A 25102-nucleotide genomic window follows, 5' to 3' on the forward strand; every position below is an offset into this window, starting at 1 on the left:
GGAAGGAGTAATCCCTCGCTTCCCTCCCTCTCCCCCCAGCTCCCTGAGAGGCTTAGAGCGAGGTAAATTCAGGGGCACATACCCTCAAGTAAAGGATCTTCTTTAATCGATTTGACTGATACGTCGGTAGCTGCAGTCCTGTTCTCTGAAGCTGTAAAATTAAGAACCGGTGTTCCTTCTTTATTAATCAGCTCAGAAGTTTTGTCCTAGAGTTAAACAGAGGAAGAAATATTATAGGCAGTTGTTTGTGTAGAGGGAATGGAAAACAGAGAAACTTAAAACTAGAACTCTCTCACACCAGAAACTGGCCTAAAAGAGAATTTGTCTGCTATGAAACAGATCTCAATCAGTCTGCCTCTGCTTGTGTGTGTTTGGGGTTGGGGAGCTGTGTGTGTCCGTGCAAAGTGGTTAAAATGGTCCTATATTTTAAATCTCCTGAAATATTAGCATTAAAAAACAATACTGTTTCTAAATTAAAGCTTTTTTGTTTCGATTTTTTTTTTTTTTTAAGTCTTCGGTAGTAAAAAGAAATGAGCCATATTTGCATGCATTCCTATGGATATTGGGAATGCGGGTGGTTTTCGCCAAAAGTGTGAGCTTTGAAGTGTTGAATTCCTTGGTCCTTTCGCACATTGATAAGATTTAAAACACAGGCGAGAGAGATAGCTATTTCGAAAAGGCACGAATTACGGAAAAGATCTTCCGCGCTTCCTCCTGAGAGGAGTTCTCGGTGAAGTAAAGCAAAGCAGAGATGGCAGTCACTCCAGATGAGGATTTCGGCACCGTGGGCCCGCGCTTGTCTTTTCTGCTGGGTGTATTTTAGAACCCAATTCGGTGGGCCCTTCCCCCGCCGAGGCGGGGAGGGGAGAAGAAGCGCGGCTTTAATGAGTGGCTGAAGCACCGGTGCAGCCCTGGCCAGCCGGGGCTGTGGAGCTGCTCAGAGACCTTTCCTGTGAACCCAGTCAAAGGTGAAGGGAAGGCCAGTTCGGGTCCAGCATATTTCCAGGCAGGCAGCTTCCCTTCCTTCTTCAGCTGGTCTCTATCTTGATATATTCGCGGGTAGAGGGATGTTTTTTTCAGCTACCGCTGTCGAGTAGCTGTGGGCACCATCCGCCACACTCAATCTGCCCTTCCCTACCATCTGTCAGGACCGGGCTGCTACCCCCACATCTCTGTCCCGATTCCCAGGGTTATCTGCTGCCACCACCGAGCTGGGGCTGCGGGAGGCTCGGAGCCCCGTCGTGACAGAGCACAGAGGTGGTGCTCGGGGACTTGGGGTGGGAACTTGGGTTTTTTTTTGTGGTGTGGGGGTGTCGCTTTGGCGGGGAGGGAGAGGTGGAAGATGTTTCGGTAAGCCCCAGGGAGACGAGAGATCGAAGGGGCGCGCAAGACGAGCGGTGCCCGCGGTGAGCGGCCAGGTGCGGTGTGCCCAGCTCGCTGCCTGCCCCGGGAGAGGGGATGGAGCCTGCCCAGGGCCCGCTCCAAGGGCAGGTCCCGTCCCCGGATTTCTCATGGAAAACGACGCGTTTCCTCCTTGCACCTTCTGGAACAACGCCTGCTCCGGACCCGGGGAAATAGATCCTCTCCCTGCCCCCGCATCTCCGTGCGCTGGCACTCCGGCAGCGTGTTTATAACTGTGCCTTAAAAGCACTAAATGCCTTGGGGAAGGGAAAAAAAAAAGGGGGGGAGGACACGGGGGGAAGTGAGACAGAGACAGGGAGAGAGAGGGAGAGGGAAAAAATGGAGTTCTGGATGTCTTTTAAATGAAAGACACGTGCAAAGTTTTTGCAGCCTGCAATCCGCTTTTATCCAAATAAATGTCCCTCTCTAAAGACAGCTATTAAACTCCAGGAAAGCCGAGGACAAGGAGCATCTCCTACAACCGTAAACCCCCCAGGAGTTTCCAGGGAGGCTGGAGGGAGCGCGGCTGCCTCCGCGGGATGCCCGTGTCCCGCTGGCGGAGAGGAGCCGCGGCGGCGGCAGCGCTCGCTCCCCGCAGAGCTGCTCCGCACCCCGGCAGCCCCTCCACCCTTCCCTCCCGGGAGGGTCGGGCCACCCCGGCTGACCCGCGGGGCCGTGGAAGCGCCGGCCTCCTCTGGGGACCGAGCCGGGGACGGGCTGCGGCGCTCTCTGCTCTTTACCCCTGCTCCTCTGAGAAAACACGACCCTCCCGCAGCATCTTCCCCCCAGCGAGGACTCCTCTCCCTTATCGCCCCGTCTTTGCGAAGCTCTCCCCGCAGAGATTAGCGCCAATATTTATATATATGTGAATATATATACTTAAAATACCTGAGTATTAAATACGGAGCGCGATACCAACTCTAACCGGGTCTTAAAATCCGTCCTTCCTCAACAGGAAATAATAAATAAATAAATAAAAATCAGAGTGATTCCACATCACAGTTAGCTCCAGGGACCAAATTCTGCTCTCATTTACCTCTGTGCAACTCAGCGGACTTCAAAGGAAAGGAGAGATGTAACCTAGGGGAGAATTGGCGCCACGTATGGCATTCGTTCTTCTTAAAAGCTTGAAAACAGAAAGCTGACTTCAGCGGGCTAAAACCATTTGAGAGGGGTTGGACAGGTCCCGGGGGAAAAGGCGGCAAAGGGAAAAAAATTCTGTGCTGAGGTGAGACAGCTTTGAAAAGCATCTTTCTTCAGGGACCTACTCCCTCCGCCAGGCAGCCCCGTTATTAAGAGCTGCATGCAGATGTGCCGCTGTGTTTCCAGAGATGGAGTATCTCCCAAACCTTCTGTGAAAGGGTGTTATGTGTGATGGAGAGACGTTTCGTGGCCAGAGGTGGTGTGAAGGAGCTCGCCCCTGCGGTGCATAGGAGCTCCTTGGGGGAAGCCCGTCCACTGGGACGAGCCGGGCGCGCACACGGCGGGATGCTCCGCGGTGCCGGGGCTCTCCTGCGGGGACAACAGGCTGCCTTACCCCCACCGTCCTGGCATTTCTTCCCTTCCTGACATCAGAAGTTACAGATCAAGCGTAGGAACGAGGATCCCACATCAATTTCAAACGTCTCGCTGCCGAACAGTCAAAGGATTTGGGAAGAGAAATGTGCGACTGCGGTTCGGACCCCAGTTTCGGGGTCTGCAGCCGCAGCTGCTCGTGACGGCAGTTTCCAGCCGAAACAGGGCTACTGCATGTTGAAGGCATCTCCTCACACCCTTGCATTTGTTTAAATAAAGTGAGAACGGCAGCAGTACGGGCGATGATCTCCCTTTCAAAAGTCCAGGAATCCCTATCCGCTACTGTCCCTCCTCCCCATTTCTAATATCGGTTAACTATGGATGGTAGCACAGAAAGAAGATTTTTACTTTTTAATTTTTTTACACCAGCACTTGCTTCTCTTCCCTCCAGAAGAGTTAAAGCAAAAATTTATTTAAGGATTGAATGGGAGGAAATTCCTGCTACCTGTGACTCGGCTAAACGAATTTTGGGGGTACTACTCAATTCCTTCTACACACTCCAGTTGTCTGGGAGATGGAAGGTGAAGCTATGAAGATAAGGGCTGGGTGTTCCCGCGGGAGGACTGGCCCCGCAGTGAGGGGCAGCTGAGGGGTGGTTTTGGGGAGGAAGAGAAGCATATATGTTTTCTTGAATGGGATCAAGCACCCCAAAAGCTGCCGGGGCGGAAAGTGGGGAGGGTGTGTGAAAAACGAAGATAACTGTCTATCTTGAAAAACAGGTGCTCAAATGGTTCAGTATTTCCACAAGCCTTCTGGTTTCTTTGCTGAGGCTTTACCTAGGAGCTCACTTCATATTCAGACACGGCGATTTTATTGCATGAGAAGGGCATGGGCTCCAGAGAGACCCTCTGAGAAATTAGCCTCTAGGTCTCTGCCACTCGGTCCTGGGAACTGACCTGACTTGCGGAAGCAAAAATAGGTGTAAAAAGACACTCTGTAACTCGCTCCATATCTCTCTCCCAGTGGAATGTGGCGAATTGCAAGTTACAATCCAAAATCTAGCTTGGCTGAGTAATAATTTTCCAGACATCCTGTTTATGAGAAGAATCATGTGAAATATTCTTATTGCCAGCAAAAAGAAGTGCATTTCTCTCAAAGAACACTGAAAGAAGTTGAGTTTTGCAGACTGTTGGATTTCCTCTTTTTTTTTTTTTTTTTTTTTTTTTTTTTTTTTTTTTTTTTTTTTTTTTTGGCGGGGGTGGGGGCTTTAATTTTTTGGTGGGGTTTTTTAACGTGTATGTGAAGCATCATTATTTTAATCCCTGAAAATAAAGATTGTTTTTCGGATTTCCGCAGCCAGGCTGCAGAAGGTCCCAACCCAAGCCCCCTTTTAACGAACTTTCTTCCTAACAGGCAGGTTTTGTTCACCTGAGCAAACACAAATCGGTTCTGGTGTACGTGGACGGCTTTAAGATTTTCCGTTTGGAGAGGAAATGTTTAATCGACACTGTTTGGAGTGACTTTACCAAAAATCTGGGATCTTTAGCTTCAGAGATCAGTGAAAACGTAGGAGCAAATCGACTACGCTTCTACTCCGTAATTTAATGTTAATTCTGCGTGGGCAGCGGACGGGTCTGCCGAGCCCCGCTCACCTCGCACAGGGAAAGTGGTGTCACCTCTCGTTAGGCTGGGCCCGAGCCTGGAGCCTTTCCCACTTCCCCAGCCAGGCTCGAGGTTCAGACGCTACCAGGTCTAGTCCCCAGAACAGCCCGAACGTAACGACAGCAACCATTTCACGGTTCCTGCAGTTTGGCGCTTTGACAGTACCTCAGCTGCTCGGGAGATGTCCTGTGTGACACCTGCACAGGCAAAAATGAAGATTCCATGTGCCTTAAAGGCATAATCAGGCGACAGGCAAGAAATTTGGTGAATGGGGAAGTTAGCCCATTAAGAGCAGGATTGCTGTCAGGGCTGGACAAACCTCAGCAATTTTCTTCTTGCAACAGGTAGTGAGGCTTCTTAAACTTCTTTTTTCTTTTTATTTTTTTTTTTTTTACTCAAAATTGAATGAGATAATATTTAGTGTGTTGATTTAATCTTAGCCCCATAGGAAATCTCAGCAGAGATGCTCTATAAAAGCATTAATCTCTTATCTTGATCTAGTTCAAATTATAATGAATCCTACTTACATATGTGTTATAAAAACAAATCCTACACGAATTTAATCTATGCTTTATCGGACTGCTATTGTAGCCCTTTATCAATTTTAGAAAGGATTTGAAAGTTGGGTGGTGGCACTCAAAGCTCCGTGCAGTTTGGAACCATCAGAAAGAAGAGATTTGCTCCTAAAGACGCTTCCCAGGTCCGACAAACATATTTATTCCCCTCCACTCCCCCGAGCCGCCGCCGCACATGGACTGAGAGTAGGATCTGACTTCTGGGCGCTGGGCAAGGCGAGCACAGAGTCGCTCTGTGCTGTCCCCCGCCCTCGCCGGGGACAAAGCTCCTGGCGGCTTCGGCCGAGCCGGGCTCCTGCAGCCCGAGCGGCTCCTCAGAAGCCAAATCCCCTCTCCCTCCCCCTCTGCCAAGTTTTCCAACAAATTATAGACGTATTCGCGAGGCAAAAGACAAACACCGTTCTTCATATCACGGAAACAGACGCCTTAGAAGAAAAATCTAGACGTGAAAAAGCACGCAGTTAGGTTTCTACGGGTGAACATTTGCTTCTCCTCCCACCCTTACCCTTGGAATTTATTTCCAAGGAGCGGGCCGTCCCCCAAAGTAGCTGATAGTGAGTTTTTAGTGAACAATTCTGCCTAAATTGCCCCTTTTGCTCTCCCATGGCGGAGGACGCTGGCTGTAGGGCACTGAGCATTAGCGTACCTTTGCAAGGGAGCAAATGAAAAGCAAAGCGCTCCTTTGCAAGTCACCCAGCCTGCCCCGATGGCAGTTTGATTGGTCCTGGGACAATTCCGAAAATACATTACCGGAGCGACCCGAGGCTCTGAATGTATCGAGAGGCCTGGAGAGTGTGTGCGGGGCTGCCTTGTCATCTCAGATGAATTGATTTCTTCTAAGGCATGAAATATGGGTCGACATTGTGGTTTCTAAGCACGAAGGTAAAGGAAGGTGTGAGACAGAAGGGGCAGGGTCTGAGAAATAGATGCCTGTTCAAGTTGGAGTTACTAACAAATGGATGCATTGAGCTGCTTTGACAAGGACTGCCGGTTTTCAAGGCTACCTCGTTTAAAAGAACCCTTGCTTTTTTTTTTTCTGTTTTTTGCATTTTTTCCCCCCAATGCGATGTATGCTAGATGCGATTAAAAATGTGTAATTCAGCGATGCCGAAAGCCACAGAGCAATTTTATTCCGGTCTTTCAGCACCGCCTCTGTACAGTCTCAGCCTTATTTTGTCATTTGCTGAGAGCTGCCTGTATCTTTTGAAACGCTAGCCTGAATTAAGGAGCATCTATCCCCGAGCCTTTACACTCTCTGCCCTTCCTCCCAGGAAAAGCTAGATGGATGCAAAAAAGAACTTAGTGGTTAACCGATATGCTGCTAATATTTCATCCACGGGCCTCCTTCTCCTCCTTCCCTCCCCCCTTTTAAAGCTTCAACTCTTGGAAAAACAACATATTTTAAGCTTTCCACACAAATATTGATATTGGCAAATAAAGCCAGCCCCCAGCCTTTGGTAAGAGACAGTCTTCTTTTTGTTTCTACCCAGCGCAATCCAAATTAATCCACTGTATTACAAATTGCCTCGAAATATTTCACTTTTCCTGACAAAACCCATACCCGACATATGTCACCATAAGAGACATTTTTCCTGGTTCGTCTGTATGCTGGCTCTTTCTAGGATGTATCAGCGATGAGCAGTGAGGAGATGACATGACCCAGCAGGAAATTCTCTTATTTCTGTTTGCGTTTGTGCTGTGGCAAGGCACAAAATGTTTCAAGTTATCAAGTAATCAGGTAAAGCCAGAACTAAGAAAGCTTGAGTCTTTGCATCGCCTCCTGTTCGCAGGGCAGGAGGTGCCCACCAGGTGAAAGCAGGTCTCCTGCTTCGACCATTTGCCACCACAGCCAGCGCATCTCTCCTGGGCACGGGCAATCCTTCCCACATCGCCCTGGCCGAGGCTCCGAGCTTAACCCGGCACACGGCCAGACTGACATTGCACAAAAGGCAACAACTTCCCGAGTCATTACCTGAAATGAAAAGCGAATGAAAACGGCACAAACGTGATGGGGCTGTGTAAAATGCAGCTCTTTGCTGTTATTTTTGTTTTGTTTGTTTGATGCTTTTGAAAAATTTATTTTCGGTCAAATGTCGCATAGAAATCCACGGGGCTGGACATGCACTGGAGAATGGAGCTGTCGCTGGCGGAATGGAAGGCAGGATCTGCCCCGGCTTCCCGGACACAGCCCCTCGGTGTCGCTCCGGAGCGGGGCTCACGCAGCCGCTCCGCGCTGGCACCGGCCGCAGCCGCACCTCCCACACAACCTCAACATTGAAAAGAAACTGCGAGGCAAGAGAAACCCACCAGAAACTGCCACTTCCTGAGATTGCAAGGCCGATATTTTTATTCCCTTATTCCCTAGCCGTGTTTTTCTAATCCCGCAACAATCCTTCTTTTTTTTTTTTTTTTTTTTTTTTTTTTTTTTTTTTTTTTTTTTTTTTTTGTACAGGACAGCATCGTCTAAAGAAAAACTGCTGGAGAACTGTATTAAATCACACGAATAGTTATGTATTAGACAAACGAGCCAAGCTTACGGCTGACCCGTGTTCTTGCAATGAATAACCTCTCGAACTTCTCCTACCCGGTAATGGTGACAAAACCCACACAATTTGGACAGGACAGCTCTCATCTCATAATAGGAATGTAGCCTTAATATACAGCCCACTTCATTTGTGAACTTTTAAAAAAAAATATTTATTGATTTTTTTTTTAAATAGATTACGGTTTACAAGCACAGAAGATTGTGCCGATTTGAAATAGAGGCATTTATCCTTTATTAGAATTTAACTAGTTAGAGCACTCTGTTTCAAAAAACTGCCTTCCATCCCAGGATATATGTGAAACACCTTGGCTATGGTTCAACTACTTGGTGGTGCTTATTTGCATTCAGGATTGAAGTAGTGCCTCAAAAAAAAAAAAAAAAAAAATTGCTGATCTTTGATTTCTTTCTATAAGTGTAATTTAACAAATGAATAAGTTAGGAATAAAGAAAACCCGGTCCTTAGCTATTAGAAAACGTGTTCTTTGTCACTTACTAACTTTGTGAGATCGGCATTTGTTGTTACCCTGTCCTACCCACAAAAAATGCACTTACCTGCTTTATTGTTAAAGAGTTATCAATTAGCTAAATTAGAAGTAATTTTATACCTTCTTAGGTATTTGGCTTATTTAATGTTTTACAAAAATAATAAAAAAAGGCCCTATATAAGTAACAATCAATCAACTAAGAAACTAACAAAAGGTTACTAACTCCAAACAAATCTATTTAACATTCGAATGAAGAGCAGGGGGAGGAATAAATGGTAGTTCTTGGCAGCTAGTTAAGTATTAACCTATTGTGTAGGCTTCTGTGACCAAAATAACAGAGGAAATGCTTATAAAGGACCATCCACTTGCCTAAATGACCTGTAAACAATAACGCAGCTCATAATGTCATTAATTTCTAGTCCTTGTAATGATGGTCAGTCTGGGGAAGTTAGACAATATTTCCACTAAAAATCTCTTTGGAAATCCAGTCCCTGTTCATTTAGCATCATGGAACTTCATGAACATCTCTCCAATAGGTATTTTATTGCTAACTAACATTCAGCACAACTTGGTACCAGAAGGCACCAGAAAGTGCTCACAAGGGCATGTGGTCAGCAGTTTTCTGTTCATCATCTCCCTTGAAAACTAAGGGAGAAATTCTCCATGAGACTTAACCCTACTTTATGTGTACTGTTACTTGCAGGCCATGCCTGTATCCTTCCCTACACTTGGTATATTTTCTTGACTTCATGTGAAAAGAGAGGTGTCCCATTCCTATTTAACCATACCTACATCTGTGACAAGTTGACATCCCAATCTCATATCTATATAGATAGAGACATATGAAAGTATATGCATAAGTATGTATGAAAGTTTGTATGAATGTATATATGTACATTTCTCACACAGACTAAAAACTGCAGCAACTGACACAGACTAATATTCAAACACAACTGTTTCACAACTTCTACAACAGTTAATTTTTTTCACTTATGACTGTAGAAAAAAATAAACAAAACATTAAAACCCCAAGTCGCTGAGGCTTGGTTTCTTTGGTTGTTTTTTTCTCCAGCTAGTACAGCTAAGTACAAACTGCTTGGAACTCAGTTGTAGCATCAGGCAATTCAATATTTTATAATATAATTAAGAGTTCTATTACTGTTTTTTTGGGGCCATGTGGTAATAGCTACATTTCATGTGTTTTTCTGACAAAAGAAAAGCATATTAAGATTGCATGGTATCCCAGAATATTAGTCTGGCTTCCATGAATGCTAATAGAAGGAATTTCAGTATGTATCTGTATTCAGTATGTATGTAAGGAAAGACTGTACCTTCAGAAGCATCCATAGCTGTTATCATGAGAATCCGGACTTAAAATTAAAGAGATATTGATCCAATATTTCCCTCATCGTGCTTTTAACAACGGTAATGGAACACTAAGAGACAGTTTTGCAACCATGTGTCTGAGGCCAGATTTGGATGCTACCTGTGGCAAATTTTTTTAAAATGTCAACACTATTGACATGCCTTTAATAAATGCATGTTCAAATAATAGGATTATTAATAATTAAAGATAATGATGTACTAAGTTAACCTGTAACACCAACTCACCCTGCACTAAAGCAATGTCTATGTCTACACTGGCTATTTATATATCTGTTAAGACACGAGATGCCTTTGAGCAATTACCTTTTGGGTCAGCATAGGTACTGTGTCTGAAGTAGGTAAATCTGCCCTTTATTCAGCGAGAAATATTTCCTCACAGACTTTTGTCAATCAAGTGTGGATGATCTGACATTAGCACCTCATTAACATGCAGACTATGCCTTTTGGGGAGGTTTTTTTATTTTTTTTTCCCCCTGCTGCTTCTATCAGGTATTTTTCCTGATGTCCCGATTGAAACAACAGAGGGTTTAAAGAACTACAGAGCACACCTTCAAGTAAGTAGCACGGGAAAAGACAGTCCAGGGATCTGTTCAGGAGAGCTCGTAGAATGTTCTTCAGTTTGCTTTGGCGAGTAACATCCATCAACAGCTCAATACACAAATGCATCTCGTTTTTTTCTTTGTATCTAATGAATGCTTGTATACATTTGAGTCTCAACCTTCATACATACAAGGAATATTTTTTAAAACAGCTCACACTTTCTAAGTCTCTCCTCCTTCATGTTAAAGGATCTTCAGGGAACAGAAAAAAGGGTCGAGGAGATTTACTAGCTAGCCTGGGAGAAGTCTGAAGCACTGCAAAGGCAGCAGCACATCCAGGAATGCAGTTTCAGAGTTCTCTGATGTAAGGAAAAGTGGGGGAAAAAAGAAAACAAGAAAACCAACAAAATGAAAAATAGAGAACTAAAAGAAAATCCACAAAACACAAAAAATCCCCCTTAAAACTGCTTGCAAAATAGGGCTTGAAAAATTCGTGTAATAAATATCCACCAGGTGTATCACCTGTGTTATCTCTGACCTTATGTACTCTAAGATGTGACTATGAACACCAAGGCATGTTGGTTGCTTCACCTTACCTCTGAATGCAACCAAGATCTTTCTGCTAGCTTGAACAGAAGTTGCACCTTGCACGTTTTTTCAAAATACAGACATACAGTAATTCTGCGAAAAATGTGTTGGATACAATAAGACCTCATCTTATTACAGATTGTGTGGTTATGTAATGAGAACAGCAACATGTTTTGGCAAACTTTGTACCTTAATTTATGTTGGGTATATTACTTTACTTATGCAGACTAAGTATATTATGAACCTAAAAGGCCCATCAGTGAATATTGCCACTCCAACTTATAACTTAGTAAATTGCATATTAAAAAACTACCATTTATTTTTTGCAAAATAAAAGGCCTTAAAAATGTTGCCAAACGATATTATTTATGCTGGGAGGTGTTTCTCATTCAGAAACACCCTGAAAACAAAGAGATTAGGTACGATAATTTTTATACAGAATATATTTTTTTTTATATATAGATGTAGATACAGATGATACAGATATAGAAAGAAGCATAAAATCTGAAATATCCCTTATTTACAGCTTTGGTGATGTGCAGTGTATCATGGATACTCTAGACAAATAGAGGGAACAACCTGCAAGAAGGGTTAATCTATGAACCTCTTGATTTTGTATTTTGATTTCCAGTTAACACCTGTAACAGTGGCTACACACACTGCTAGTTGTAGCAGCAGACATTTTGAAATAATGAAGTTTTTACTACAAAACTTATAACCTTGATGTAAGAGCAAAATCAGAAAAGCTTCAGTATTTGTTAATGACATTTAAAAGTCATTATATTGCAGACCCTGAAATCAATCTGAACACTAACTTCATACATTTGGAAACTAACCAGGTAAGATAAACATCTACTGACATTTTATACCCTTTTGACAACCACAGCATTTCCATAGTCAGGTTAAGCAACCTGACCATAATTCCCTAGAAAGGCAATGAAATCTTTTCTGAAATAGGGTGCACTGACTTTTCTATGGCAAAGTGATAATAAAAACAGGACAGTGGTTCAAACAATCAAAATTATTTACTGAAGGTTTTCCATGAGAGCAGCCATCTTTTTATCTGAAAATGAATGCAAGTATTCACAAAAATGGAGATAAATGCTTTTAACCCATAGCTAGATATGTTGGCTAAAAAACACTTTACAAAATAGCATAACATATTAATTTAAGTACATTTTAAAAACAGCCTCAATGCAAGAATTTATGTTCTTTACTGACTGATGTCATTACCCTCTCCAGCTCTTTCTGCATTTACAGGAGGTTGTAGCTTACAAAAACAGACAAGGAAATACCAAAGATAACCTTTTTTTAGATCCAATTAGCAACTTATACCCTCAAAGTGGGAGACTTTAAAATAATATGAGACTTTGAAATCAAGGAACATCATCTGTTCTGTAAGCTGATAGATAAAGCATTGACTAGAAGTAATGAGTTTAGATACCCATGAACAGTTGAAACAGTATTTCTTTTCCTCTACATTTCCTTGCACCTTTTTTAACATTATCCCAGAAGAAAATGAGAACCTTTTCTATTTTTTTCTAAAATCCTGTAGGAAACAGAAACATTTGAAAGTATAAAACCATAACTGGTGCTTTATCATATTATGACAAGAATCTATGATGAAAGATCTCAAGCACTATTCATATTCCTAATAAAAGGGCATTTACTGGTTCAGTAAAATATTCTAAACAGACTTTCTAAGAATTGCATTGCTGGCAACAATGGTAACAGCGCACAACACAGTTGGCAAGCATGTATTTTATTTTGTGAGAAAATGAGAATTCAGTGTTTCAATATGTGACATACATAACATGAACCCTTATAACATTTGGACTTCTCATCCAGTTCTTATAAGCAAGCCTAAACCTAGTCACTGCACAACAAACCTTGTAGAGTTAATCAGTTCTGCATTATATACCACATGAACATATAAGCAATTGAAAACACAAACTATGATAACTTACTGACAGGTATAAAATACTTTGACCAAAAAATCCCACAAAACCCAAACCACTGTAACCATGTATAATAAAATAAGTCAAAAGTAGTTAAATGAAACTAGTTTATTGGTAATAAATGAAAATCCAACAATTGATATTCAGAAGTTTAAAAATAAACAGCTCTCCATATGCTCTCCATGTTTGATTAAATCAACTAGTTAAGGAATCTCCAATATTCAGCTAATATTTTTAAGCTTTTGCCTTTTTTTGCCTGCTCCCCATCCTCCACTTAGCTGCACGGGACGGTCTCGAAATGATATTCGTTCTCTATGAGATGGACCCAAGCATGATTTTTCTGGAGTAGAAATATTATTTTCTAAACAACAAAACAGACATAAAATTAAAAATTGACCAACAACCCTCCCGTAAATTTCACTGTACCATATTCTTTTCAAGACAATAAAATTTCTAGGTCTAATTTGACAGCACACAATTTTTATAGTTATGTATGGCTCACCGTTTAAAAGTAATACAAGTATTTTCACAAGGTAGTACTTTAAAAAAATAAACTCCTTATCCAAAAAGATGGTAAAATTACTAACCAAAATTTTCATATTTTCAGAAGTGCCATTATCTGTCTATTTTGAACTTAATACTTACAGAGTTACCCAATGCGTTTGACACAGAAACTCATCCTTGAAGTGGATGAAGAACTAGTTTGATCTAATTAACAAGTTTTTGTGGTTATATTAGACCAAATAAAAGAGAGATTTCTTCAAAGCTCAGAAATATTTAAACTTAGATGCTGGATGGTGCCACAGAAAAATTTAAGAACACATATGAATATGTGAAACAACCACTTTCATTGTCATGCATACAGATGCTTGAGTAATTTAGCCAACAGTTTCAAAAAAAATTCTTCAGACCATTATATAAATAAAATAACCAGTAGATACGACCAAAGGTACAATATCTATTTAAAACAAATGAACACTTTACACTTGATAATATCTTTCTTTGGCCTCTGTAAGAAAGAAAACATCTGTGGAAGACAACCCAAACTTTGCAAGAGAATGATATGATGTTCATAATACAGCAGTTCATGCCTGTGAGTATACATCTATATATATATATATTTAACATGCTAGCTTATCAAACACATATTTTACGAACAATTTTTTGCCACTTACCAATGGAAAATACAGTGACAAAAAAGTAGAACATCATTCTATGTACCAATATATAAAACATAGCTATAAATTTAAAAAATTAAGAGTTTCTTTGTTTTCTCAAGAATGCTTTCCTGTAGCCTGCTAGATATAAATGTCAGGATGTTTTCCCAGCCTACAGTTCCCTTTCTTATGAATTCTTAAATTATTGTGAATGTATGTTACTAAACAGTTCTCTCTGTTGGCAACCAAGAGCTTTCAAGTATTTTTAACATTATCTCCATCTTCTTATGGCTCTACAGATGTAGTAAATTGTTTTTTTTTTTTTTTACTTAAAATATATAATTAACTCTAAATGTATCTCCTATAGATTTAAAATTCTGATATTTTGCCTTTACAGCATTCCCAGTTTCCTTGCCTTTGGATTATTTTATTTAACACCTCAAATGGTAGCAGATCTCTCTGGTACAGAAAGGCTTTTGTTAAAGAGCAAAGAAAATATTTAATCAAGCTGTAAAGTTTCCATTAATTATTTTGCCTGGGAACCATAACATATTCACTGAAGACTGAAACCCTCAAATTAGTAAATTAAGTGGTTAATTAGTGAAACTTCAAAATAAATCTAACATGGTAATTATATTTTTTAATTGCAAGTCTTTAATTTAAAGAATTATTTTATGAAATTGAAAACTTTAAACAACATAAAAAATTAAGACTGGATTATTTTTGTTAAAATAAAAGCAAAAAGGAAATCGCTATTGCATAGTTAAAGTAGAAAACAAAACTGGAGCTAGCATATGTTTTTTCTGAGCACTCATCTTCAACATGATATCCACAATATAGGTAAACAACATACCAATTTTTTTCTATACCAAAAATACATTTTACTACATTATTTTTAAAACAGAATAAAAACAGACACTAGAAAGAGCCTATCAATAATGAGTTTGAAAACTAATCTAGTAGTGATAGAGTCAATATAGGTAGACAGTCAGTCAACCTAATCCTAACTGTCTGATCTGAATTATTTCTGGGCTAGCCTCACTTATTTATGAACCTATGTGCACTACTAAATAGTATTTTCATGATGGATTTCAGTAATCTGTACATGTAGGTTTTTTGCCTCTCCACATGTAATTATATACAATATATTGGAAGGAATATATTGTCCTTAAATGAGTATGAAATATGTGTTATTATTCCATTTAAAAATCCCAAAGACCTGCTGTATGCAGGTTTAACAAAGCAGAGGCTCTCCCAAAGTCTAACAGTCATGGGTCTCTTTTTTTTAATCTAGTCTCATCAGACTTCATAGCATCTGCTTTAAACTTTATGATACAATTGTGACCTAGACAAACTGAAATGAAGCACAGGTTAACTTTGTATTCTTTCTTCCCATGCTTTACACAGTTCTCAGCACTATTCAGCCAAAGAAAATAAAGCCATAAAGAGAATGATCAACTGATTTGGAATGAAATATCTACAGATGGATTTGTTGTAATTCACTGCAAATCATTCCCTTTGTATGTCCCATCTTCCCATTTTGAAATGGGTACTATTATGTTTGCACTTCTGATAAAGCACTTCTGATATGTACCAAATAGTGCTAAGTGATGGGTTTTATTATCAATGCTGCTGTTCCAGTTATTGGTCTAACTGGAGTGATGAAAGACAGAGCTGGCATGGAGAACCAACAGCCTATTCCTGAAGAAGAATTCTCAAGGACAGATAAACACAGCATAGTGCAGTTTGCTTACTCCTATTCAGATCACAGTGATTTCTCAGATGTTACACCAGTGGCTATTGCAACTGCTAGTGGCTTAGATATTTTTAATGACTAAAAGATTGTGTCCTAAAGCAAAAACATCTCCTTTATAATGAAGGTATTAGTTAAATATGAGAAAGAGTTTTACTGCAGTTCTTTCTCCTAAAGTGTAATGCAAGACCAAAGAGAAAGATTAATTAAAACAAAAGAACAGAATCACAGATTTATGAAGGTTAGAAAAAACCTCTAAGATAATAGAGTCCAACCAATAACTAGCACTGCCAAGTTCACCACTAAACCATGTCTCTAAGCATCACATCCACTTGATTTTTGAACATTTTCAGGGATGGTGATTCCACCACTTCTCTGGTCAGCCTGTTCTAATGCTTGACCACTTCTTCTGTGGAGAATTTTTTTCCTAATATCTAATCCAATAATGATAATCCAATAATGAATGGAATGCATTGCAAATATAGGACTTACCTGATTGATCATACATATGCCCACAAATTACTATGCTTAGTTTTATTTCATGTCTTTTCTTATTCCAGTGAAAATCTAGGTAAGAGTTTGTGCTCAAGTAAGAGCAGCTTTGCACTTAAGTGTAAAATAAGCATCTTGAAACAAACAAACAAATAAATAAATAAATAAATAAATAAATAAACAAAAAGCATATATAAAAAAAAAAAAAACCTCAGTGACTTTGTTGTCAATACCTGTGTTTACAACAGATTTTCTAATTCTGATTTTCAAACAGGCAATTTTCTTTCTTCAGAAATATTCAATAAGTCACCTTCATTAGGAAATGGCTAGAATTTTGTCAAAATCAAGAGAGTGAGAGAAGACAAGAGAGTCTGGTAAGGGATGACAATGGCACTTGGAATTAATAGACTGGACGTAGAAATGTTCCTTAAAAATACAGTCTTGTTAAAAAAAAAAAGCCACAAACCAGAAAACAACCCCAACTTTGGCAAAACCTGTAAAACATATTAAAATGAATCTTTATTATATTTTTTCTTATACTTTAGTATCTCTAGTATCTTTACTAAATGGAATTAGGTATATATTAAGTGCAAACTAATATGTTTACTAAACGTAAATTAGAACAATTACATTGGGTTTACTATATGCAGTTCTGATATTTTTGACAACAAGTATTATTATTATTACCATTACTTGTACTAGAATTAAATAGAACCTGGCAAGTATATTAAGTATAATTTAACATGGTACATGGTTATTTTAATAGCCACTGATGTGGGAACAAAGCTTAGCCAAGAAAAGCAATTTAATTTCTCCTATGCTAAAGCAGGCTCTAGCACTTATTTACTGTACATTCATTTACTTGTAGCAATTTAATATATGAACTTCAGTATGGTCTGAGAGACTTTCAGATGCCGGTATATATCAAAAAATATTTTGAGTATGTGCTGAAAGCTTGTCTTGGGGTAATGTCACATGCTCCTATTTCTAAGCAGTCACTTTTTGGTTGTTTAATCTGTTTTCTGCTATCCATTTGTTCTGGTCTTTTTTTTGTTAAAGCCTGGGTCTTTTAACAAATGTCAAGGTTTACATATCCACTGTTTTGATAAGTAATGCAATATGTAAAATGCTTTGAATGAAATTCTTGGTGTCCAAGAAGAAAAGCTTTGTTAAAAAGGTTATGATAGAAATTTTATGATGCATAGTAGACGTCATAGGACATTTATCGATCCACCTAACATTGTGTGTCTGGAGATATAATTTATTCCAAAGTCCTTACCATATTGTATTACTTAAAAGCAAATACAGCATAAGAAGGCATGGAGAAAAAAACCTCAGCATTTTAATGAAAGTGACCAGAACGAATCCTTAGCAGCAAAGCTTTTACATCAATTTAAGCTCTGGAAAGAAGATAGGTTCAGCAGGTCTGTAAAAAAGGTAAATGCTACAATATCAGAAAAGTTAACTTTTTAATAATGTTACTTATGGCTATCTTGAAATTGGATTTTTTTTGGTAGTTGCATTGCTCGCATAACAATATTTATTGTGCTGCAATTTTACATTCTATTTTTAAATTTCAAAATTGCATTTAAATAGCATTGAAAAGTCTGGGGATCAATTTATATGAAATACCTCATGATATGTAAAGATCATATGTATCTCCTTTTTGTATTGAAATGTGAAGAAAGAAAATACTCATGATTAATTTTTTAAAAAGTAAATGGTGAATTTTGTTTGTAGATCTGCATGACTTCATGTTGGTAGGACTAGACACTCCTAAAATTTTTCAGAAATGATAAACTTAAATTTCTTTATTTATCAAACATTGATGCTCTTCTAACTAGATCATGCTGACAATTACATACTTAATAATCTGAACTCTAAAATTGACTCAGTCATATGGAGTTGAAAGAGATAACCATTTACAAGAATATATTATAAACATTCAGTAGTTACCATTCCACACAGTTAAAATAAACATAATATAGTGCTTCAAATACATTCCTATAAAATACAATTATTTTCTAACTACAGAAGAGACTTTCAGCACCACTGCTTATTCAAGCTCAATATTTATTATGTGTTTCAGCTTCTAATCTATTGCCCCAATTTTTGACCATTTAGGATGAAACTGCCTGAAAGTTTCCAAAAGGTTGGTCACTTCTAAGAAAATATGTAAAATATTTATGCTGCCCTTGGCAGGGGAGACCTGAAATCTACCAAATAACAGAGCCTTCATTTTAGGATACATCCAAATTTGGATCAAGCATATACAAATTGAAGTTTTTCCATGATCAGAAAAGGCATTCCTGGTCTTTTGGGCTATATTTACTACAATATCAGTCAGTATGGAAACATGCTTCACCATGATACTACATGAAGCTAAGAAAGGCTACTCCTAAAGATAATGTTGAAGATCATGCAAAGTCAGGGAACTTAAAAGCACACTCATTTCATGCTGTCTGTGGCAGATGGAGAATGGCTACAGGAACCATGAAGAGAGTAAGAAACAAAACTCCAATAGGAAGAAGACTGAGAGAAGAGACAAAGGGCTGCAACTAAAATCCAAGAGAGAAATGCGACTGACTCAGAATCAAGGTGAGAGAAACTAACACTAACTTGGTAGACAGTGCTCTGGCACAGTTGGCACAAGAGACTAGAATGACTCGACAAAGTCCCTGACACAGGGCAGGGAGAAACACATGGGGAAGAAGAAAACTAAATTGGCACAGGGGAACAGTGTAAGACTAAAGAAGATGGATTACAGGGCACTATGTGGTTTCTAACTCTCAGAATTAACAAAAGTAAAAGAAGTGAAAATACAGGTAATAATAAGAAAGAACACAAAGAATAAGTACATTAAGAGACTGGACTCAATATCTGCCTATACAGTACACTAAACCCAGCCATATTTGGAGGAGGTCCAAACTAGAAGATGATGAATCCAAGGAATACTGTCAGGAATAATCTGGATTCAAAAAGAAACAGAGAGTGAGAGGAAAAAGTAATCAGACCAGGGTCTGTAAAAATGAGCAGAAGACTTGATGGTGTCTGTGGGAAGGACGAGTGGATGGGAGAAGAAAGTTATGCTGCAATAAGTTGGAGGACAGAAACAAGAACCATTCATAGTAAAAGAAAGGATTATGGAACACAGGTGTGGAAAAACAGCAATGAAAAAGAGACAAACTAGAATGAAAAAAGCAAGGAAAGAAAAAGTGCCTTGGGAAAGAAAATATTATAGATACATCTTTACCATCCAGTGTAACAATCTGAAGTAGCCCAACATAAATTACTGGACCTTTCAGTGCACTGACTTGAGAAATATTTTTGAATTTACTTAACAAAGATTCCACAGCAAAGGAAACATAAAATTGTTGTTATTTACTCAAATCATAAGACAAATCCTTATAGTTGGTCTAATGGTTCCACGGTTCTAAGTGGATATCAAAGTGAACTACAAGCCAATGTCTTGAAATGGAATTTTTTTTTTAAGCTGGTTTCTCTTCAAAAAAACCCCTACTGAAGAACTCCCAAACTCTAGTAGAAGAGTATGAGGCTGTAAAATTAAGCAATTAAAATTTAGAAAATGCCTCTGTGTATCTGTTGAATTATTTTCATAACTGGAAACACAGATGAAATTACATGACATCATGTATCATTTTTTTCTCCCTAGCCTGTTAAATTCAGTGAAAGCAAATTCTACATGCCTTTTAAAATCTGCAGTTAGGTAGTTCTTTAATATGCAACCTTAAAGTGAATTAAACAGCATCTTGTAAGATGTCATTCTGCAGTCTGTTCAACAAGATTAGGTATATGTTGTTTGATTGTTAACCAATACATAGAAAAATATGTATGTATGAAAGAAGCAAATTCATAGAGAGCTTAAAATCAGATGCTTACTACACAGAGAGAGTTTACAAATCCTAAATGAAAGACAGCAGTCCTTGTCCTAAAATATACAGACAATAGTGATGCTAAGAACAAAGGAACAGGAAAGCAGGAATTTTTTGAGGTGAAGCTCCACCATACACTTCTTATAACAAAATTGAAGGGTTTCTAACAGCTCTTATTATGAAAGAAAGGGAGCAAAGAAAATCAAGGTGTGGGTTCTGTCAAGAGCAAAAAGAATTGAGTAAGAATTAAAAAGAAGGTGAAATAAAAGTTACTGTGTTATTTTTCTGAGTTGGAAGAGTTTTCACTGTAAGAAAGGCATAATTAAACTTCATTTATTTATTTTCACTGACTAGCAGAATATAAAGTTTGAATTTACTGGAGAACAAGAACTGATAAATGTTTTTTAGTGGAGCTATACACTAAATGGGTCCATTTTTTAACTAAGGGTAATCAAGGAATGACAAGGCTAATGTTCTAATTAATTTAAGTTTTTTTTTCCTGGAAAGCAGTTTTACTGATCTCAAAGGCTTCCTGAAAAGCTAGAATTCAGGGAAGAGAAGAATTAAGAATTCTGGGCAGTATTTTAAATAAGATTTAGAGGCACAGCTCCCATTGCATTTCACTTTCAAATTTTGGCCAGGAGATTGCAGTACCCAAGGCAATTGTAATGAAAATAAAGTCTAAATTTGCAGAGAAAAGAAAACCAGAAAATTGTGATGATAGACAATGTAAATGCATAGGAGACTTATCTATATGTCCAGCATTGGTTGGCTAGAAACAGATTAGGATGATAGAAGGTAGTTGATAGTAATAGCCTACTCACAAATTGGATATTAGGATATACAAAAAACCGTACTTTTCTACGTAGGTATAAAAAATGCTTAACTTCTAATTCTTGCAAAATATTTCCATGCCCATCTTGCAACTTAATGCTGACTACAGTACTAGTGTTCAGGAAAGTATTAAAACAAAAAATACAATGAGAAATTCACACAAATGTTTTATGGAGTTAATAAAAATTATGAAGAATGGTTAGATACCCCTATCTTCCCAACCAGCCCCACCTAAAAAAACTAAACTCGAGAAATAGAAAAGAAAAAATAGTTACTAGTGAGCAAAAAGCAGTAACTATGAAGGAATATTATATTCCTCTAGGACATAATATAAGTATGTTCTTAGATCATAATGTAGTGGCCATTAACAGAAGTAAAGTCCTGAATTAGACAGACAACTTTACTCCAGCTGAACAATGGCTCCTCTTTCTTTAGGTTATACATTTTTTAAAAACATTTGGTCAATTTAATGAACAGTTAGTTTTCCCTTTGAACATGTAACAGGGAAGCAAATCAAATACTTTTAAGTAAACAAATGTTTTCCTTAAACTGAGATATACTATGTTAAAAGCATTCCTTTTATTACTTAATTAATTTGGCTTTGTCAAGGAACAGAATTAAGTTAGTTTAGGATTAATGTATCCCATCCAAATTTTTCAGAAAAAAATAGGAATTTTGCCTTTTAAGAAAACTTTAAATTGTTTAATCCAGAATTCAAAGAACCTCCCTTTGGGAAAAAAAAGTCTATAGAAAAGGTCTATAAAAGTTGGGAAGTTCACAAGAATATTTCTTGAAATCTTGACTTAGCCTTTCTAGAATCCCCTGTGAATTAAGAGATAATAACTTTGAAGTGCTATATGTCTTGTCTTAACAAAGACACAATAATTCATACATTTCCCTATATATATAAAAGGTATTTTATTTCAGTTTCACATGAACTTAAGAGGGTTTTTTTAGTAAATATATTTAATAATCCATTATTTTGTATTTCTAGACTTCAATTTTCAGCCTGTAAGATCTCAGCAATTTATTGATATAATTTCTAAATTACAAGTTATATATAAGGAACATGCATGATACTCCCAAATAACAGCACTTGATTCCTAAGAATAATTGAATTCTGAGGAACAACCACAACTATGAATGCTGGAAAGTGAACTCAGTAACATTTATTAATCACAGCTTGTCAAATCATTGAGGTTGAGATCTCATGAAAAAATGGTACAAAAACTTGATATAAGAATTTATTGAAATGACAGCACCTCTAAGGTCACAGCATCTTTATAATAACATGCAATACAACTGCAGATTAACTCAAAGGGAATACACCTACTAAATCACTGAAACATTTCCTAGGCATCTTAATTTAATATTTCAAAAGGCAAAATCAAGAGAGACTATAGAACAAGAAAGCATTTTATAACAAATACATTCTCAGTAAAGGCAAATTTATAATGTTTTCAGATTAAAGATATCAGGGGGCTAATGATTTATTCTGATAATTGAAAAGCAACAGTCTTTGGCAAACAGAAATACTGTAATAAACATGTTTCTATACTGTATGTGAACTGTACAAAGGTGAAAGTAATGTTTGGTTTTATATATCATAGGTGATACAATTGAATGTATCATTGCTGTTGAATTTCTTAAATCCATGATGATAAAATTTATATAGACACACATGCAGAAACAAATTTTAAAAGACCTAAGACCTGGGATTTTTACCCTTAGTTCCTGGACTACTGAAATAAGAATGAATACATAGGTATGGTGTAGTAGATCTGTATTTTTTGAAAGTATACCTATATTAGCAAATATTGTAAGCTCTCTTTCTCTCTTTACCCCTGCCCCTTCTTTTATAAGATGGCAAGCACAAAGACAGAATTATGTTTTTTCTCCATTGGTGCAATTAACTTAGACTGTGATGATAAATTTTCAGTAATCTAATTTTAGGAATGTAAATCAAATTGATAAACACAAATATATTGGGTAATTATTATTTTTTACTTGTGGGTAGTAATGCAAATAAATCTTTATTCTAAAGCCTTTACAAAGTACGTCAGAAAAATAGAGATTTCAAATATTTTTGCATGTTTTTCTTGAATTTTGATTTTTTTTATTGAAAGTGGGAATTCAGCATATATGAAAACATAATCAGAAAGTAAATCCAGCAATTTATATACAAAAATCATATTAAATACCTGATTCCTATTTTGACAACATTTCAGGAAACTTCACTACTTAAAAAGTTTTAGGAATTTTGATAATTTTGCCAAAGTCATTTAATACAGCTTATATGTTCTGTAACGTGCTTTTGGGAATTTATTTGAAAAAGCATTGTACACAAATAGAAAAATATACTATGTCATACTATTATCAGAAATATATTACCATTTCTTCAGTAATATTACACAAAATAAGACGTGAAACTTAAAATTCTATAATTTTATGGCATTCAAGAACTTTTTTTCTATATATAGATTCTTTTGTTACCTTCTATGGTACAAGAGTTGTAAAAATATAAGGCTTTTAAAGGATCCTCTACTACTGAGCTGTAATAAGTTCAGAAGGATCATAATCTACAGCATAACTGGTAATCAACATGACAGAAATCTGTGCCTTGATTTGTGATATGTATTCTGGTGCTCAGGTAACAAAACATGAATTTTTCAAAGGTCTTTTGGGAAAAAAATAAAAGGAAGATTAAGAAAACCTTTTTCATACATTAGGGAAAAAAAAATCTTCTCAGGGCTCAGATATGAGAAGACCTACAATACATCACAGAGAATTTCCCATTAAAATCACAAGAGGAAATTCTATCAATATTAAAGTTTTTAAACAGAACTGTAGTAAATGTGTGAAAAGGCTTTAGATAAAAAAGAAACAGAAAGATAAGCAGTATATGTTTTTAAGGATTCCAAGCATGCTCAGTTCTACCTAGCATTTTAGTGATCTTTAATACTGATATTGAAAAGTACCATAACTTACTTGAGGATCTTGCTGAGTGTCTGTGTGGTGGCTTATTTTTTTCTCTGTTCTCAGTCAAAGCACTTCCACTGGTCATGGAAACAAGGTCTAAATCCATGTCTTCTCTGCTTACAGGGCTTGCCTGGAAGCAGTGGGAGAGAATGTACACAATCATGAAACAAAATATAACATTTTCTGAATGTAGCTCACATTACTCCAAATAAACAAACAGGGTCTGTCAAACAACCTTCTTCAAAATGATACCACAATCCTTTTTTGTTGCCTAGCCTGAACAAATGCACTATGTCAAAGCATTTTTGTAAATAAGAGCCGATCTTAAAATTGTGGTTTGTGATCTGAGTCAATGCAACAACAAAAGAAAACATTTTAGTACAGTAATTTTGAAGAAAATCAATCTTGCAGAGGGCTGATGAAACCTTAAACAGCTTAAGATCATTTACTGACCAGTCTATAATTTAAGTTATAGTTGAATGTCAGAGATGTCATATTGGATTATTTCCTGCAATATTTATGCTTTATCCAGGACACGTATCACTTCAATCAGACATAGGCCCAGTGAGTAATTTAATCTTTTAGGTTTTTGCTAATTAACCATAACCATCAGACAGCATTTTAATTATACTTTAGGCAAGAGTATTATATTAATTATAAACTTCTAACATCCAGCAGTGGTATGTTTTGGCGTGAGGCATGTTACCTGAAAATCGTATTTCATTTTAGCAATGCTGTTTTGGGAACATGTAGGGCAAATTTTAAAAACCAACCTGGAAGACACCACCCACTGTAAATTGCAGATTGTCATTTTTGCAGAAACAACTTCACATTTACTGAAGAATCTAATGAAAAGCTATTCAGCATGAAAAGCAGCCTCTAACAATAACTAGATACTAAGGACTAGTAACAATGATGGGGAAAAATCAGACACTGCTGATGAACAGTCAACAAAATCCCCAGCATAGATTCAGTCAGCTGGAAGTTTTGAACATAAGGATATACTTTTCTAGTCTTTGGACCTTCAGAAGTGAAGTCTAGAAAAGCAGATTAAGTCTTTCCTCTCTCTGGGCTGAAGAGCTAGATGTCTTTCAGAAGCTAGGTGTCTAACTGGGTATTTCTTTTTTAACATAAAAACAAACAAAACTACGGAAAAGGAAAGACTCTGCTTGTGGTAACGTCACTAAATTTTTGCCTAACATTGTAGTAGCAAGACTGCTCAATCAGGAATGGAGAGACTGGGTCTCAAGTCCTTCCTCAGGGGGCTGAAGCCCACAGCTCCCTTTTCTCAGGGCAGTGCTGTTACTGTGAAGCTGCAGGCCATTCTGGAGGAGACGATT

General features: G+C 37.8%; 1 protein-coding gene across 1 annotated transcript in view; it reads right to left on the minus strand.

Annotated features, from left to right (window-relative positions):
* Positions 1–12749: 12749 nt before the first annotated feature.
* The window catches only part of LRRIQ1 (leucine rich repeats and IQ motif containing 1), a 98872-nt gene continuing 86519 nt past the window's right edge, over positions 12750–25102 (minus strand). The window contains exons 25-26 of the mRNA XM_056515839.1: positions 23772–23892; positions 12750–13015 (exon numbers count right to left, since the gene is read on the minus strand). Of these exons, the coding sequence (XP_056371814.1) occupies positions 12876–13015; positions 23772–23892 (261 nt within the window). The 3' untranslated portion in view covers positions 12750–12875. The remainder of the gene's footprint in view (positions 13016–23771; positions 23893–25102) is intronic.

This window comes from Oenanthe melanoleuca, chromosome 1A (genome assembly GCF_029582105.1).
Source record: "Oenanthe melanoleuca isolate GR-GAL-2019-014 chromosome 1A, OMel1.0, whole genome shotgun sequence".
NCBI classification, from domain to species: Eukaryota; Metazoa; Chordata; class Aves; order Passeriformes; family Muscicapidae; genus Oenanthe; species Oenanthe melanoleuca.